The sequence below is a fragment of the Hyla sarda genome, chromosome 10 (genome assembly GCF_029499605.1).
Source record: "Hyla sarda isolate aHylSar1 chromosome 10, aHylSar1.hap1, whole genome shotgun sequence".
In the NCBI taxonomy this organism is placed as follows: Eukaryota; Metazoa; Chordata; class Amphibia; order Anura; family Hylidae; genus Hyla; species Hyla sarda.
In genome coordinates this window covers 99863737-99883902 of record NC_079198.1, presented here as the reverse complement: position 1 = coordinate 99883902, position 20166 = coordinate 99863737, and the positions used below count along the sequence as shown (strand labels likewise).

At 41.1% G+C, this 20166-nt stretch overlaps 1 protein-coding gene across 2 annotated transcripts in view; it reads left to right on the top strand.

Annotated features, from left to right (window-relative positions):
• PLCH2 (phospholipase C eta 2) overlaps window positions 1-20166 on the top strand; it is a 768337-nt gene that overhangs the window by 66159 nt on the left and 682012 nt on the right. The window contains exon 2 of one of the 2 annotated variants that reach the window (XM_056543367.1): window positions 17386-17877. In XM_056543367.1, coding sequence (XP_056399342.1) covers window positions 17769-17877 — 109 coding nt within the window. In that variant the 5' untranslated portion in view covers window positions 17386-17768. Of the gene's footprint in view, window positions 1-17385; window positions 17878-20166 lie in introns of those variants that run through there. The other variant, XM_056543369.1, reaches the window with a different exon arrangement.

Sequence of the window (20166 nt, the reverse complement as noted above, 5' to 3'; positions counted from 1 at the left end):
ACCAGCGGGGACCGGAAGTCCTTAAGGACTCGGGATGCAGGGCGTATGCATATGCCCGGCGTCCTGAACTGGTTAATATTTGTCCGTGAACAGTGTATATCAGCTGTGAAATATAATCATAATAAGTCTGCACATTCTTTTTGGGGACTATCCTTGTCTTTGTTCATTCGTGGACAGAGAGGGTTTGCTATAGGTAGCCTTAGCCAATATATCAACTTGCTGCAGAGCTGGCAGATAACATCACAAATCCCTCAACACTGTCACCCACCTTCTTCCCAGACATGCATAGACGCATAGGGGGACATTTACTAAGATGCGCTGATAGCCTATATCCTCAAAAGTCACTAATTCTGCTGAAATTATTATTTTTTTACGCTAAAATTTGTACTTTTTGAGTAGATATACAACTTGCAACAAAGGGGAGCGAAGAAGGGAGAGGGGGCCTAAAAGGGGGTCTGGCTTCACATAAAGGGAGTGTACAGGGGGAGTGTTCTCCCCACATTTGACTTTAAATGTCCACTATCACCAAAACTATATTTTTAAAAACAGTAGAGCCATAAAAAATAAGTACATCTCTAATACTATTTTTTCCACAGTTTCCCTTAGAAAACTGATCCTATAAAAGTGGCCACTAGTGGCCACACCTGTTACTATGGTCTTTCCGACGTTAGCAACATCAGCGTTTCAGTCGGAATACAGGAAGTGAGGGGGGAGGCTTTCTAAGCCTGTGTGCGCTCCCTGTGTGAGGATCTCCGAACACACAGCAGAGGAGAGCGGGCAGTGAGTGAGCTTCTGTGATTGGCTGAGAGGAGGCCACACCCCTTCACACCTCACCAGCTCTCAGCAGCATCAAGTGAGAGAAGGAAAAGGATTCAGTGCACAGGTCTGTCCATAGCATAGAGGAGAAGGAGCACAAGTGTGACAGCATGTTCAGCCACATGTACACCAGTAGTAAGGAAGTGGGTTTGTTACAGTGTGCCAGCCCAGTATTAAGGAGATTACATGAGGAGGACAGCTGACAGCTCAGTGACACACAGTGAGGGAGGAAGTTTAGTCACGTACAGTGAGGGCAAGAGAGGGACACGCCCCCTGCCTGTGAGAAGATGAAAATTCAGTGTGATCTGATATAAGCTGATTTTAAAAGAAATACAGAAACTAGACACATAAAAGTTATACGTACATGATCAGGATGAGGTACTGAGTGACATATAACTTTTTATTATTTTTTTCTGTGATATGATAGGTATGCTTTAAGGCCAATTTGCAACACCTAAAGTCGTAGAAATCTTCACCAGTTCTGAACTGGTGTACATGTATACACTGGGCACAACAGCAGCCACAGAGCCGCCAGATTTACTAAGAGGCATATCAACATTTGTAGTAACACTGACAAAAAAAGGAGATTTGTATATAGTATATATAGTATATATATATACTATTTACTTCTCATTTAATCATCATCGGATACAGTCTGGAAACATTAGGCTTACAGAATAGAGAGACCCAATTACAAATGACAAGTTTGTTGCTACTAATTTCACATTTTGTCTCCGAAGTATCATGAACTTTGTTTCACATTGATCTGGGAACCTATTTTGCACCCACAATAAATTTTAATGGGAAGTCATAAACATTGTCTTCCATAATTGATGAGGAGGGGATGTTTATAGACTTGGTGAAGGTGTAACAGAATTACCCCTGAAATGGATTAGACAGCTGTTTGGTGTGTTGATATGTACTAGGGAAGGCATGGAAGGAAGATAAAATATTAAATATCTAAACCTGTCAGCTTGTCCCGGAGACATCCTCTGTGCCTCTGCTAGGTTTACCTGCCGAATTCGGTTGCAGAAGACTGATTTGCATATGGAGTTGTTGAAAGGGCATTATTGAGTTATACAATTAACCATTATGTTTTCCAGAGATCAAAGTAAATGGATGGGCCAGCACTGCAAACAGACTGTGTAAATAATCCTGCCTTACTGGAAAGGAGGCGAAATGTGTTATTTAGGATTTATATGGCATTTTTGCTGCACGTGGGTTCCCCTAGCTGAGATTGTCAGCTGTTCCCAATATCCTGTTGTGTTTGGGTTTGTTCCACTTGTCTTGAAGCAATGATCTAGGCTACAATCAAAACTTAACCCCATCAAACCCCATCAAAACTTAAACGGGTACTCTGCTGGAAATTTTTTTTTTTAAATCAACTGGTGCCAGAAAGTTAAACAGATTTGTAAATTATGTCTATTTTAAAAATAAAAATCGGAACCCTTCCAGTACTTATCAGCTTCTGTATGCTCCACACAGGGCTGATTTTAGACTAAGTGTGGCCCTGGGCAAAAATGAAAAATGGGGCCCCCAGATTGCGTGACCAAAGATCACTATGTTGCGCCTCCTGAATTGTGCTGCATCTCGGCTAATGCGAGTAAATGAGACTGCGCTGCAAACCCCAAATGGCTGTGACTACAACATGAGAAACGTAATAATTCCATCCAGGATGAATTTGTGGCTGCGGTAATTTGGGGTCGCAATGTGACCCCATTTAGTGCAGATCAGCTCAGCTTCCCCCTTTGCAAGAGCGAAGTGCACAGACAGCTGTGGAGCAACAGCAACTTGTAAGGGAACACGTAGAGAAATAAAACGGCATCATAAAATGTATGGTGACAGGAAACCACAGGGTCACAGGGAGCCATACATTCTATGATGCTGTTTTAAGGGTTTAATAAACCACCTAAAGAGCAAGAACTGATTTGTGCTGGATTTCTCTATGTGTGACCACATTTACTTACATTAGTTGAGATTCAGCACGATTCAAGGAGAACAACATGGTGATCTTTGACTGTGCGACCCATTTTCCCCATGTAGCCCTAACCTTATATTGTAACCTTGTTCTTTATACAGTAATAGTCACCGCACACAGATGAACAGTGATCCCAATCAGTAATGCGCCCACATATACTATAAGGCTAAGTTCACAGACAGAATGTCCACATGGAGAATCTCCGTGCAGATATTCCGCAAACTGCAGGACACCGACATAATATGCCGGCACTAGGACTGCACTGGAATTCAGCGTCTCATAGACAGCCATGCATTCTGAGCGGACACAGAAAATGGAATTTCCGTGCCAGAAACATCTGTGGATCCGCCATTGACCCGACCCATTTTGTGCCTCCAGCTGTTGCCACTCCCCTTCCCCCGCCTCACCCGCCCCTGGCCTGCTGAAAATGTTTCGAACGCTGGGGCAGTGGACTACCCCTTTAAGTACGCAGCATAGTTCCCCCCCCACATTACTTTGGCAGTATAGTTCCCCCACATTAGCTTGGCAGCATATGTCCCCCACATTAGGTTGGCAGTATAGTTCCCCCACATTAGCTTGGCAGCATATGTCCCCCACATTAGGTTGGCATTATAGTTCCCCCACATTAGTTTGGCAGTATAGTTCCCCCACATTAGGTTGGCAGTATAGTTCCCCCCACATTAGGTTGGCAGTATAGTTCCCCCACATTAGGTTGGCAGTATAGATCCCCCCACATTAGGTTGGCAGTATAGTTCCCCCACATTAGGTTGGCTGTATGTTCCACAACATTAGGTTGGCAGAATAGTTCCCCCACATTAGGCTGGCAGTATGTTCCCCCACATTAGGTTGGCAGTATGTTTCCCCACATTAGGTTGGCAGTATGTTTCCCCACATTAGGTTGGCAGAATAGTTACCCCACATTAGGCTGGCAGCATAGTTCCTCCACATTAGGCTGGCAGTTTATTCCCCCACATTAGGTTGGCAGTATAGTTCCCCCACATTAGCTTGGCAGCATATGTCCCCCACATTAGGTTGGCAGTATAGTTCCCCCACATTAGGTTGGCAGTATAGTTCCCCCACATTAGTTTGGCAGTATGTTTTCCCACATTAGGTTGGCAGAATAGTTCCCCCACATTAGGCTGGCAGTATAGTTCCCCCACATTAGGCTGGAAGTATGTTGCCCCACATTAGGCTGGCAGCATAGTTCCCCCACATTAGGCTGGCAGTTTATTCCCCCACATTAGGTTGGCAGTATATTCCCCCACAGACATACAGCCTACAACCATATACAGTGTATGGCTGGAGGCTGTATGTCTTTGTATTGCCCTGCTTCAGTGCTCCGACCACCGCTCCTCCTGGCTTATAGGCATAGGGATGTCCTTAAAAGTGATGGGGGAAATTAACCGGGCGGGGGGGGGGGGGGCAATATCCCCTGCTGGATCTGCCACTGATACTTATACTACCAATACTGCCAGGGCCATCTTTAATTTTGATTGAACCCTGGGCAAGCAATTTTTTTTTGCCCCACCCCCATTTGCCCCACCCCCACCCCACACTGTAACAAACCTCCTCCTCATGTAATCTCCTTACTACTGGGGTGACACACTGTAACAAACCTCCTTCTCATTTAATCTCCTTACTACTGGGGTGACACACTGTAACAAACCTCCTCCTCATGTAATCTCCTTACTACTGGGGTGACACACTGTAACAAACCCCCTCCTTATGTAATATCCTTACTACTGGGGTGACACACCGTAACAAACCTCCTCCTCATGTAATCACCTTACTACTGGGGTGACACATTGTAACAAACCTCCTCCTAATGTAATCTCCTTACTACTGGGGTGACACACTGTAACAAACCTCCTCATGTAATCTCCTTACTACTGGGGTGACACACTGTTACAAACCTCCTCCTCCTGTAATCTCCTTACTACTGGGGTGACACACTGTAACAAACCCCCTCCTCATGTAATCTCCTAACTACTGGGGTGACACATTGTAACAAACCTCCTCCTCATGTAATCTCCTCACTACTGGGGTGACACACTGTAACAAACCTCCTCCTCATGTATTCTCCTTACTACTGGGATGACACACTGTAACAAACCTCCTCCTCATGTAATCTCCTTACTACCGGGGTGAAACACTGTAACAAACCCTATTCTCATGTAATCTCCTTACTACTGGGGTGACACACTGTAACAATCCCCCTCCTCATGTAATCTTTCTACTGGGGTGACACACTGTAACAAGCCTCCTCCTCATGTAATCTCCTTACTACTGGGGTGACACACTGTAACAAACCTCCTCCTCATGTAATCTCCTTACTACTGGAGTGACACACTGTAACAAACCTCATAAACACATCATACATACATCATAGATACACATCTAACACACATCATACATACACATAAATCTATCATGCACACATCATACAAAATTATACACATACATATATACAATACACATCCCCAACCCAAAGCCTCTCCTTACCCGGGTTGGTTGAGGCTGCCTTGCTTCTGCCCCAGGGTCACATCAGTAGGTGCTCCTAGCAGCCCCTGGCCTCCTCAGCCCTGCAGGGCCGCACATAGTAGAGGTAAATAAAGCGCAAGCAGGATGTGAGGGGGATTTACTAGTGGAGCGCTGCCTGCCGCTTCCTCCAAGCGCGGTGACGTCTGATAAGTGGAATGCAAGCAGCGCTCCTCCAGAATGCTCAGGACAGGGGGAGGAGTGTTAGTGCCCTATGCCTTCAATACTGCATTTTACACAAATTCGCAGTAAAATCGCAACAAAAATGCTGCGATTTTATCGTGATTTTGCGCAAAATGGAGTATTGTTAGTACTGCCTTAAAACTTTCCAGGGGCCCCCTTTTGGATGGGGGCCCTAGGCAATTGCCTAGGATGCCCCGCCCCAACGCCGACCCTGGCTCCACAGGAAGCTCTTTTCTTTTTGAATTTCCTTTCTGTCTCAGCACAGTGCTCTCTGCTGACACCTCTGTCCATGTCAGGAACTGTCCAGAGTAGGAGCAAATACCCATAGCAAACCTCTCCTGCTCTGGACAGTTCCTAAAATGGACAGAGGTGTCAGCAGAGAGCACTGAAGTAATTTACAAATCTGTTTAACTTTCTGGCACCAGTTAATTTACCTCTTTAACCCCTATTCAGAGTACCCCTTTAACCCCAATTCAGATCATGGGGGTCCTACTGCTGGGACCCCCCGCGATCTCCTGTATGGCAGTCCCCAGGAACGGAGCGTGTCGCCCCCCCCACACAAAAAGACTGCCACTGCTTCATGCAGGGGTCGACACTCCATTCCTGGGGACTGCCAGGGTGCCGTGCGGAGATTGTGGGGGTCCCAGCGGTCGGACCCGCACCACAATTTGACACTCATCCCCTATCCATTGGATAGGGGTTACGCTTTACTACAAGATAGTACTCCTTTAAGAAATAGAAGTCCATTCAATTGTTCGCAGAAAAAAAAAAAAAAGAACATTTGTCACCAACACCATTGCATGTTGCACCCAAAGCTGTAAGAACGGGACTGAGAAGGTGTCTGTCTTTGTGTGACTGTGTGCATGCCTTTTCAATAGGTCACAAACTGCCTAATTTCACCATCTTGGAAACTTCTCATTGTAGCTGGATGATTTCCGAATATACGTCATTGCTTGGTACTTGCAGAATCCCACAAGAACGTTTGCTTTGTTTGATTAGGTGATGGGTTTTGGGACAAGCAAAGACCTGCAGTGATTTCCTCTAGGTGGAATGAAGTATGTGGAGTAAGCAAAAAAAAGTTCTCTGTAGCACATTTATCACCTATTTGAGTTGAAGAGGAATTTCACGCACATCTGTATTTATTTATTTGCTTTTTTTAAAAGTTGTTCTTAATTTCTACGGTTACTTATATAGTTGCAACTTATTTTGCAGTTCTGTACACACATTACGACCACTTATCATACTAAATTCTTATGTAACATTTTGGCATCTGACTCAAAAGAAATGTCTCATGAAGACAACCCCTTCTCTGCAGGCAACTGCTACAGTGATCAGTTAAAGGGGACATCCACTATAGGATGACTTTAGTCCTTACCTGCCAGATATGCTCAGCAAGGATCCATGCTTGTCTTGGAGCTAAATAGCTATGTCAACCATAACGCTGTGGTTTTTGTTGTTGGAGTTTCCTACCTCCAACTACAAGTCCCTTGATTCCTTATTTGTAAGTGTGAGGTCACTTTTCTCACTCCCACACATCAGATACCCCACCCATTGAAACACACATGTGCTCCCTTCCATGCAATAGACCAGTGTTTTTTAACCAGGGTGCCTCCAGCTGTTGCAAAACTACAATTCCCTACAGTAGGATCTCCCTCTCACCCAGTGGTCACTCCACCCATTGAAGCAAAGGCAAGCTTCTCTGAATACCTTACTAGTGATGTAATGTCTTCGGCCACACTGCAACCTGGGAAAACCTGAGATGACAGTCATTTTGTATGCTGTTAAAAATAAAAATTGGGGCAAAAATTACAGAAGAATTGCAAGACCACCATCAAACACAGGTAGAGACACTATAATATGAACTACACTAACTTTACAGCCCTTGTAGCATAGTCAAATAAAATAAATCCTGGAATACCCCTTTAAAGGTGTACTTCGGTGGAAAACATTATTATTATTATTTTTTTTTTTTTTATCAACTAGTGCCAGAAAGTTAAGCAGATTTGTAAATTACTTCTATTTAAAAACGTAATCCTTCCAGTACTTATCAGCTGTTGCATACTACGGAGCAAGTTCTTTTCTTTGTGAATTTCTTTTCTGTTTGACAACAGTGCTCTCTGATGACACCTCTGTCCAAGTCAGGAACTGTCCAGAGCAGGAGAGGTTTGCTATGGGGATTTACTCCTACTCTGGACAGCTCCTGACATGGACAGAGTTGTCAGCAGAGAGCACTGTGGTCAGACAGAAAATAAATTCAAAAATAAAAGAACTTCCGGTGGAGCATATAGCAGCTGATAAGTACTGGAAGGATTAAGATTTTTAAACAGAAGTAATTTACAAAGCTTTTTAAATTTCTGGCACCAGTTGATTTAAAAAACATTTTTTCCACCAGAGTACCCCTTTAATAGCTGTAAGTCTGTCTTGGAACCCCCAACTATAAGCTATAGTAGCCAAGTGAAGTTTCATTTTGCCACACATTTAATAAATGGCCCTCTGTATGATAGGAGATGGCGAGGTTCCTCATAACGTTAGCCATTCTAATTTATTGCTCACTTCTCTTGCTGGAATAGAGGTGTCCATGATCCTTACTCTCTATTGCCTAAATATGTCATGAAAGAGCAAATAGATGGGATTTGTTTTTATACCTAACAATGTAAAAGGCAGTTTTTCATTTAGTGAATCCAGGATAGCTAGATGGCATAAGGCTTTGTGCACACTACTGTTAAAGGCTTTTCGGATTTTCCTTCAGTAGTTCCAATAGATTTGATGCAGAAAAAAACTGCATGCTTAAAACTCAGGAATTCACAATGGAACCAGATAGACTCCAATATAAGATAATAATTAGTGTTGCTCGCGAATATTCGCAATTCGAATTTTATTCGCGAATATCGCATATTCGCGAATTCGCGAATATTCGCGAATATAGCGCTATATATTCGTAATTACGAATATATATATATTTTTTTCACAGTAAAAATCACAGTGATCATCCCTCTCTGCTTCCAGCTTATGTGGTGTAAGAAGGCTCTAATACTACTGTGTGAGACTGGTGTGCGAATGTTCGCATATGCGAAAAGTTACACATGCTAATTTTCGCATATGCGGATTTTCGTGTATGCTAATTTTTGTATATGCTAATTTTCGCATATGTTAATTTTCGCACACGCGGATATTCGCATAATGCGAAAATAAAACGAGAATATTACGAGTATGCGAATATTCGCGAATATGACGAATATTCGTCCATATATTCGCGAATTCGAATATGGCCTATGCCGCTCAACACTAATAATAATGCCCATTGGGCCCAGTTGTTGTCAGTTGTAAAACAATCTAAATATTTTTCATTTAGGTAAGGTGGCGAAACTGTGAATTAAAAATTTCTCATAACCTGTACAGTGATCCCTCAACTTACAATGGCCTCAAAATACAATAGTTTCAACATACAATGGTCTTTTATGGACCATCGCAACTTGAAACCAGACTCTACATACAATGTACGGACAGTCCAGATCTGTGAAACATGTCACAACTGGAGGAACTGACCAATCAGAATGGGCATTCACTGGTAAATCACCTCTATTACTGAAGTGCATGCACTGACTGGCTGTCTGGTAGCGCCCCCCTACAGTATAGGGAGGAACTACAAGTTCTGTATTACTCCTTACCTGTACCTAGCAGTCCTTTTTTTTTAGATTTCAGACTTATGCTGGAGTCCTAAATCTTAGACTGCAGCCGGGACACAGACAAGCTCAGCACTGCTCCCTGCCAGGGAGTTTGTCCGTGTCCCGGCTGCAGTCTGAGATTTAGGACTCCAGCATGAGTCTGAAATCTATAAAAAAAAAAAAAAAAGGACTGGTAGGGAGACCCCTACTGGTCATTTCTTCAAAGTGGAAAATTAAATAGAAAGAAGCATATTTTTTAATAACATGCAATTGGAAAGTTTTCATAATCTGCATATTATTATTGGAATACTATTGCAGATACGGGAAGTAATTCTAATTCAAACACTATATTGCTGAAGACCAGTGCTATGTAAGCTATTCCCTATTCCCTACGTTGAAAGCTTCACCCAAATTCAGCTTACCCATAAATCTTTCTGTCATGATTTTGGTGGATTGTGTGATATTTTCTGTCATTGTAAGATTCATGATAGCAAAGCCTGTACAGTGATCCCTCAACTTACAATGGCCTCAACATACAATAGTTTCAACATACAATGGTCTTTTCTGGACCATCGCAACTTGAAACCAGACTCAACATACAATGTACGGACAGTCCAGATCTGTGAAACATGTCAAAACTGGAGGAACTGACCTATCAGAATGGGCATTCACTGGTAAATTACCTGTATTACTGAAGTGCATGCACTGACTGGTGTCTGGTAGCGCCCCCTACAGTACAGGGAGGAACTACAAGTTCTGTACTACTCCTTACCTGTGCCAGGGTTAGCTGCTCCTTTGGACACCAAGTAAGGGCGGCTCCATTTGGGACACTGTGTGTACTGTATAGGACCCTGAAGAAGCTCCTGTCCTCTACATAAACCATTGTTTCCCAACCAGGGTGCAAAACTACAACTCCCAGCATGCCCGGACAGCCGTTGGCTGTCCGGGCATGCTGGGAATTGTAGTGTTGCAACAGCTGGAGGCACCCTGGATGGGAAACACTGACATAGACAGTAATTACAGCTCCCAGCAGATCTTTATTACTTTTATATGTAAGGATTTGCTTTATCTCTATTAGTTATCTACTTATTTTTCTTTAATCCTCACTTTTTCCTATTTTTGGATGACATTTTGTTGGCTTCAGAACCAATTACCAGGTTACCATAGAGTTATGGTCTCAACATACAATGGTTTCAACATACAATGGTCGTCCTGGAACCAATTAATATTGTAACTTGAGGGACCACTGTATTTATAAGATCATTTGCTTATCTCTGTTGTCAATCCGTAAAAACAGATTTGCTGGTAAGGTGATAATGTGACGTCTCCTGTGCTGGAGGCAAGAGAAATGTAAGGATATAATGACAGGGCTGGACTGAAATAGAAAATAGCCCCCGATTATACAGAACAGCAGCACAAACATGGGAAAAATGGAAGAACTGCCGCCTGTTTTAGATGCCCTTACAAAATTGTTTTAGATCTCCTTAGGGTAATGGTATCCAAACGGTGGATCTCCAGATGTCTCAAAACCAAGACTGCCTTAGTATATTTATTCCAAATCTTTGTTCATTTTGATGATTAATAATTTTCTCTAATTGTAGAAAAAAATTAAATAAAGGAAAGAGTCATACAGAAAACAAAGCTGGTAGATTGATTATGGCATTATTTTCAATTTATTCCATAGCCGTTGGTTTTTTTTGTTTTTGTTTTTTCAACTCAAACAAATAAAGGTGGCATGGCTTTTAAAAAAAATTAAATAAAATTGTTCTAGTGAAACTGATTGAAAAACATGATTTTTTTAAAATTATTGAAATAGGTTGTTGAATGCATTTTGATGAATTTGATCTGTGAAAAATATACTTCTTCTGTCTAGAGATGAGCGAACTTACAGTAAATTCGATTCGACACAAACTTCTCGGCTCGGCAGTTGATGTCTTATCCTGCGTAAATTAGTTCAGCTTTCAGGTGCTCCGGTGGGCTGGAAAAGGTGGATACAGTCCTAGAAAAGAGTCTCCTAGGACTGTATCCACCTTATCCAGCCCACGGGAGCACCTGAAAGCTGAACTCATTTATGCAGGAAAAGTCATCAACTGCCGAGCCGAGAAGTTCGTGACAAATCGAATTTACTGTAAGTTCGCTGATCTCTACTTCTGTCATGTCTGTAAACCTACTTGGATGATCCGCCCTAAATGGCGGCACCCGACTGTGCGACATTCCTTATGCTGCACTACGTGCAGGTGTGTAGTGGGTATTTAGAATAGTTAGACAAACCAGGTCAGTAACACACGTGCAGATAAAGTACAAAATCACAAAGGCAAAGACAGAGTTAGGACAAGATATGGGTCAAACTTAGAGAGTGACATGATACAAAATTAGAAGGCAAAGGAACTGTCAGGAAACAGGCAATGACTGTCTCAGAGAGTGGGGGCCAGAGCACTCAGAGGTAAGAAACAAAACTATGTTCTGCAGATAAACAGGAAGGTCCCTGCCATCAAACCAGCCGTGATCAGACTCCCCTATCCTGTGGACCTATCCTCTATACTGTAGATCTTGTTATTAGCCGGAAAACTGTTAAATGAAGCCATATCCCCAAGGACACAACCCATAAAGTGTCTAAAACACATAATAAATCTGGTCCACAGCAATTATCCAGTTTTATGGTTCACTTTCAATAGTAAATCTGGCCCAGTATACATGGCCAAAGTGGGAAAAAGCTCACCTCTGGGACCACATCATATCAAGGAATACCCTATTTTTTTTAATACATTTTTTTTATTTTTTAATACAATCTCCCTTGAATCATTTAGTAAAGGACTGTGTGTATCTACCATAAAGAATGCCAAGGAAGCTATTAGTGTTTTAGGTCACATTGAGCTGTGTGTTTTTGACAAGTTCATTTTGCACAGTTTCAACTTGTACTTCTGGTGAAATATGCTGACATGACTTTTTGCAACCTAACATATAATTAACCATGCAGAAATAAAGGCTTTTCTAATTTACAAGAACATTTTCACTGCCGCATTTGAATAAGCCAATCCTGTCCACGGCGAAGATGGAGAAAACGCTCCTCCTAGGAACTTTCAATAAAATGTAATTGCATGTTATGTTCCTGGAGACATGTGCTGCATTTAGTCATAACTCGCAATAATAGGTTCACTCAATTAATTTAATTTGATGAGAAAAGGAACAGACTCCGTCCTTGCTTTTGGAGGTTCTCTTCAGTAGATGCGCAGTCCTTATACTAATAAACAAATTCAGCTCTGTTATATGGGCATTGACACATACATAGCTTGCTATGGCCAATACTGATATTGAGACACAGAAGTGGATTGCTCCATTGCATGCAGTATTACAGAGATATTTTAACCTAGAGGCATTGCACCTCACAGAGGTACCATACAACAATGCCTAGAGACAAAAACATTTAATATGTTTTTACTGATCAAAATTAATTAAAGGGTACCTTTCATCAAAAAAAACTTTTTATATATTATAGATTAATGTATGCAGAATAACTTTCCAATAGCATGTCATTAAAAAATATGCTTCTTTCTATTTAATTTTCCACTTGACAAAATGACCACTAGGGGTCTCCCTACCAGTCCTTTTTTTTTTAGATTTCAGACTTATGCTGGAGTCCTAAATCTTAGGCTGCAGCCGGGACACAGACAAGCTCAGCACTGCTCCCTGCCAGGAAGTTTGTCTGTGTCCCGGCTGCAGTCTGAGATTTAGGACTCCAGCATGAGTATGAAATCTATTAAAAAAAGACTGGTAGGGAGACCCCTAGAGGTCATTTCTTCAAAGTGGAAAATTAAATAGAAAGAAGCATATTTTTTTTAATAACATGCAATTGGAAAGTTATTCTGCATACATTAATCTATAATATATCAAAAGTTTTTTTGATGAAAGGAACCCTTTAACCAATCACCAACCCACCACAACAAGGAGGGACACGCTCCCTTCACCTAAGAGGATTGCATCCGTAAAATCACATGTCACTTATTTTTAGGGATAGACAGGCACATTTTTATATACTGTATGCAAAGGCAACCACTTTCCCATAGACTTACATAAAGCACATTTTGCAAAAACAGACGCAAATTTTCCACAATTTGTCGGCGCATTTACAAAAAAATTTAATACACCTAAATCTGGTCTGGATATGTAGGGGGTCTTCGTTTCTTGATTTCATTAAAACATTGTGTTGTATTGGGGTGTAGCGAGAAGCAGAGCCCCTGTATGGAGTGCAAGCCTGATTTTAGTGATTAGCAGCTACCAGATAAAGCAGCACTATGGGCATAGTTGTTATAAACATTTACTAGAGCGAATTTTAAAGCACTTGACAAGAATGATCCTTGTAGTATGTTAGTTACTTCTTCTTTAGTTAAAGGGATACTCCACTGCCCCAGCATTCAGAACATTTTGTTCCGAACGCTGAGTGTGGGCCGAAAGGGTTGTGACGTCACGACTACGCCTCTCGTGAAGTCACGCCCCCTCAATGCAAGTCTATGGGAGGGGGCATGGCGGTTGCCACGTGTGTAATGTTAAAGATCTCAGCTACAATACCCTTCATAGTCAGACATTAGCTATAAGCAATATGGATGAAAATTATATCACTTAGTACATAAGGTGAGTCCCAGGAGAAGGATAAGTCCGGGTACAAAGGGGGGCGGTTCATAAGGAACCATTCGTCTCAAACCAGTGAAGCACCCAATACCTCTTTCTCCTCCTGAACCTGGGACTATTAGGGAGAACATATACTAGGGAAAGATAAAGATAAAAATGTCTTTAGGGGGAATGACAAGGATTGATTGAAAGACATTTATTATCCTCAATCCATATATCAGTTTATGCTAAACCTGTTTTTAAAATGGAGTCTGTCATCAGACACATGAATCAGCAGGAAAATACCGGCTCAGAACAAGGAACTATGCTGCGGTCAAGACTGAAGGCAAAAGTTGAAGGAAAAAGAGAAGCTACAAATCAAAGCTGGAAAATATTAGATCACAAGGCAGATGATAAATATATCTACATATACATATTAATAAGATGCTTTTGCGTGTATACAAAAATGACCAATCAAAAAGTAACACTATAGTTTGATGTGTGAATTAACCTCCCACTTTGATAACCGTATGAAACAAATGTAACTTCCGTATAATAAATCAGAACTCCTTGGCCAGTGTGACCAACACATCTGCTGGAAAAGGAGAATTGTACCAACTCTTTGTGTGGTGCTCTTTCTTTGTGTCGACAACCAGCAAATATTAATAGACAGAGGCAGTCAATCATATTTGGGGCCTAAACCTGCGAGTTACTCCTTGACACTGTGACGTCACGAGGGGTGTGGCCGTGACATCACAACCCCTGCAGCCCACACCCAGCCTTAGGGAAAAAAAACTGTTCCGAATGCTGGGGCAGTGGAGTACCCCTTTAAACAATATCTGTCATTCTTTTGTGGTTATGAAACAATTATCCACAGTTGTCATATAGAAACCTTCTGCACTTGAGTCTTCTACTATCACTATGAATATGTGTATTATAGTTATGCATCATTATTTGGGACTTTTATTAGGCAACTATGCCATAATCCAGAGGTGCAATGCTGCAATAGGCTAACTGATTTGGTCTGGGGAGTTTAACTCTAATGGGGTTATTTAGTAGGGTCATTATAGTAGTAAACACTCATGATTGGAATAAATCTGCTATTAGGGATCATATCAATATTAGAGAAGAGCGAGAGGAGCCCATACAACCTGGTGTAGCTCAGAACTTAAAGGGGTATTCCGGGTCAAAACTTTTTTTTTTATATCAACTGGCTCCGGAAAGTTAAACAGATTTGTAAATTACTTTTATAAAAAAATCTTAATCCTTCCAATAGTTATTAGCTTCTGAAGTTGAGTTGTTGTTTTCTGTCTAACTGCTTTCTGATGACTCACGTCCCGGGAGCTGTGCAGTTCCTATGGGGATATTCTCCCATCATGCACAGCTCCTGGAACGTGACATCATCATTGAGCAGTTAGACAGAAAACTTCAGAAGCTAATAACTATTGGAAGGATTAAGATTTTTTTATAGAAGTAATTTACAAATCTGTTTAACTTTCCGGAGCTAGTTGATATATATATATATATAAAAAAAAAAAGGTTTTGCCTGGAATACCCCTTTAAGGCAAAAGGAGGCTTGTTGATTTTTAGATCTTTAGACTAATAAAACCCTATGTATGGTATTGCACCCGCAATCTTGGAGAAAAAGTTAAGCAGTAACCAGTGCACAGAAAAACTCATTGTGGAACTACTGATTCCAGAAAGCTTTTACAAATTCAATATAAATGAATTTAAGCAAAGCATTGTGCAGTGGGCTGGCCTTAGTTACCTGCATTACTGTGTCCAGTTACTCCACTAAAAATCCTAGCAGTGTGACTGTAGAACGAGAAAAAAAATATCTATTACACTGCAACACAAAAAAAGGTGAGCAAAGCATTATGCTGGTGGCTGCCTTTTGCATCTGCATTTCTATCATTGAGAGTGAAAGTGGATTAGGCATTTTGTGACAAGTTACCTGTATTTTCTGGGTTTATTCAAAAATATAACTTCTCTACCATAAAAAAAAACATAAATCCACTTTTCTTACACTGAAAGTGAACATGGAATAGGCTTTTGGGTCACCAGATTATATTTTTCTACAGAACTTGCCCAGTTTGCAATTGGGTGTTCGGTCTTGTCCACCCTCCAGTGTAGTATTAGAAAAAGTGTTTAGCATGGTAGGTGGCAGCATCACTCAGCAATGTGGAAAAACTCACATTTGTTAAAGTGACAGGTAGTGCAGGTGACACCGATGACAATGTTACTTACCTTGTCCCGTTCCATGCAGGGGATCTCTGGTAATCTCCTCCGTTAGCTCCAGCTCTGGGCACTCAGCTTGGGGCACAGGCGGAGCTTAGTGATGTCACCACTGCTGTTCCCAGGACCTGGAAAGAGAGCAGCAGCGGGGACGTTACTAAGCCCCAAGCTGCTGCTTCTCTCTGCTGGGTCCCAGGCCTGGGAACAGCAGCAGTGACATCACTAAGCTCCGCCTGTGCCCCAAGCTGGGTGCCCGGAGCTGGAGCTAACGGAGGAGATTACTGGAGATCCCCTGCACAGAATAGGACAAGGTAGGTACCATTGTCATCGGTGCCATTTGCACTACCAGTCTGTACCGACAGGTTAGTGCAGGTGACACTGGTGGCAGATTTTCTTTAAAATGAATCAGACATGGATCAGTGAGGAATTTAAAACTTCTGTGCCAGATGCCACTGATAAGCAGTGCTAACACTGCCCCTGCTGTCCACTGGCCACAACTCCCACCAGTCCACCACTGCCTACTGTTCACTGGCTACTATAACTCCCACCAGTCCACCACAGCATGTTGTCTGCTGGCTACAACTACCACCAGTCCATCACCATTGCCCCTGCTATTACCAGCCAGGCGTACACATACACAACCCATGATCCCTAAAAAAAAAGAGATAATATTTCAGGGTTTTCATACAAAAGTTATTTCTTCTTCACTATTTTTGGGACAGCTGAATCCTGATGTAACGCCCAAAAGGGAGAATTTCTGGAACACTTGGAAAAAGCCATTGTGTCTTCTAATACCTCTGTGTGCATTTTAACACTGGCATACATCCTCCAAAAAACAGTGATACTTTATGCACCTTTATTTTAGTGTTAAAAAGTATACAAAATCCGCTAGTGCAGTGTGTTTTAAAACCATGGGTTACCGCATTTCACCGTAACATTGACATTAACGTTGTCTTAAAATCACATTAAAATTATGTGAATACATTCCTAGGTGACCCTAGCAGTGGTATTTAGGGCTTTACAGCTCTTGGGCAGCGTTATCAACATGAATTAAGGGTTATTGCATTGCCGATTCGCGTAAAACTGGTTGGCCACAACGAAAACTTTTTTCTAAAAGTTTGACAAGTCTAGCGTACCGAACTTTTGAAAATCCTGCTCAACTATGATCAATATATAGCACATAGTATTTTAAGCTGAGTAAATACAGTAACTATTGCAAGATTTCAAGCTTCTTCCACCCCTGAGGAAAAACCTAAATTAAATTATAATGTTTTGGGACTGATTTAGGCTTTTCTTCCTACAATTTTTTGTTGTTTTCCATAAGACCTTAATGACTTTCTAAAAAGAGTTCTTTTGCCTTTACAGGGAGAAGATATATATATCTGAGAGCGGACAGTCAGTACTTATTATAGCCATAATCTTCTGGAGACAGGCCATAAACTCTTGACTTTACTGGGCATGATCCAGGCACGCCTCTCTCCCAGCTCACACCTGATTATTTGTATGGCAGTTTATGTAGGTGGGATGATCACTGGCTCGTGATGACTGCCTTTGACATGGGAATTTAAGAAAAACATTCCAAGTACCTGATTTGTGAACATCTTGGAGAAACAAGTCACAGAGGACAGATCTGGTTTCACTTACGTTGGATTGTGAACCAAGAATTATCTGGAAACTGGCAGAGGCTTTACTGGTGGAGTAAACAGGGGGATTTAACCAGGAATTATTGGGAAGGTTTTTAAGTCACCATGGCAATACCATCTCCAAAGGTCAAGGCCAAGAAAAGGGAAGCTCTGTCGTCAGTCAGTGGCGAAGGTCAAGACTTTGTCTTTCTATTTGACAATATCGTTGATGTGGGTAAGTAACCAACATTTTTCGAAATTTCTAGCATTGTGAATTGTGGTTTGTCATGGATTGTGAAATGGTGTTTGAAATGTATGAAAAAGTAGAGTAGGAGTTTTGTTGACGGTAGCCAATAGGATATTGGATCTTATTATCTAAATGATTGCTAAAAATGGATACTTTATTCTGATTGGTTGAAATTGATAACACCACTGATTTGGTTCGTGAAGGTCAAAGGTCATTGACAAGAAAATAATTCTGATTTAATTTGTAGCCACAGGTTCGGGAGTAGGTTTTTATATTTGTTGGTGATGAAAATCTTGATTGTATATTAGACAGTAACACTCTAATTCTAGTGACATCACTGTATCTGGGTTAGTGATGTCACAGAGTATGAAAACTTTAGATCATAAATCAGGGTGAAAAGGTCCCTGGGGAACAGAAAGAACCCTGCTTCATGGACTGCCTCAAGCAAAGGTTCATTGGAAGTGTGTTTGTGAATATGTGAGCCCCTTCAGCTTGTTGGCCTCAGGATTTGTAGAGACAGCTGAGGGCTGTAGACTTTATTGAATTACCAGTTATAGTGTTGAGATTCACAACTTAAAATGGAGCTGTGAAGAATTGAAGGGGTACTTTACTATTATAAGAGGTATCTCCTTTCTGCATTATATATGGGATAAATGTTTGATCACGGGAAGTTCCAATCGCTGAGACCCCCCATGATCTCCAAAACAGGCCCTCTCTCTCCCTGTGCATGGAGCAGTATGTCAGCATGTGTCTCCCGCACTGTCTATGGGAGTGATGGAGATACCCGAGAACTGCGCATGTGTACCTCCCGCACTCCTATATAAGGTATGTGGAGTACATGCCAATACACTGCTCGCTGAACATGGAGAATACGGGCCCCATTCTGGAGATCACAGGGGGTCACAGTGGTCAGACTCCCCGCAATCCCAAAATTATTCCATATCCTGCGGATTAGGGATATGTTTCAAAGTGGCTGAGAACCGCTTTAAGGTGCCCATACACATTAGATTAAAGGGGTATTCCAGGAAAAAAACTTTTTTTTATATATCTACTGGCTCTAGAAAGTTAAACAGATTTGTAAATTACTTCTATGAAAAAATCTTAATCCTTTCAATAATTATCAGCTGCTGAAGTTGAGTTGTTGTTTTCTGTCTGGCAACAGTGCTCTCTGCTGACATCTCTGCTTGTCTCGGGAACTGCACAGAGTAGAAGAGGTTTGCTATGTGGATTTGCTTCTAAACTGGGCGGTTTCCGAGAGAGCACTTAGACAGCAAAGAACAACTCAACTTCATCAGCTCAGAAGTACTGAAAGGATTAAGATTTTTTAATAGATGAAATTTACAAATCTGTTTAACTTTCTGGAGCCAGTTGATATATAAAAAAAAGTTTTTTCCTGGATAACCCCTTTAAAGAAATAGCCATTTTTAAGAAAACATCATTCCGTAAGTGAAATTTAACAACTAACAATAAAATTTGCTGACTGATGGCTGACTTATAATCTGAAGTTGGCCATATTTAAAATTCTTAAATCATAGTTAGACAAAAGATTTTTTTGTTCAGGAAATATTTTTTATCCACATACAATCTTTAAGAAAAAATCTGAATATTCTTAGAATGTTCATCATTCTCTATTCATCCTTATACGTATCTCATAACAAATAATATGTTGTTATTTTTGCATTTTTTTATCTGTTTTGTTGTCATCTCTAGTGTTGTTGTATTGAATCTAAATTGTGTTGAAGTGTATTTAATAAGACATTTTAAGCTTCAGTGAACATTAAGTGGCGTTTTCCCTTGTTCAATGCAAAATATATTAATTCTGGGTGACTTCAGCAGTCGAATGAGTAGGAATGAATTTGTAATTGAAATTTTCTAGAAAAGTAGTCAAGAATCCAAACAATGACTTGGAAACTCAATAGAAGTGTAATATGCACAAAGTAATTACCTTGTATACATATGTATGAAATGAGTTCTGCCACCTATTTGCCATATATATATATATATATATATATATATATATATATATACATATATATATATATATATATATAGTAATTATTGAAGTTCTGTGAATTTGGAGATGTTTGCAATTTCTGGTAAATTAGTGCTGGAGGATATTAGTGCCAGTGTTTAATTACTAGAAAATTACTAGAAAACAAGTTGATGACCCAGTTTCTGTGGGGTGATGTCTGGAAACTGGTGGGAAGGCCTGGGATTCTCCTTCTTTCCCACGGGCCTGTTCTAAGGTCCATTACTCTCAGCTTCACAATGTTCATA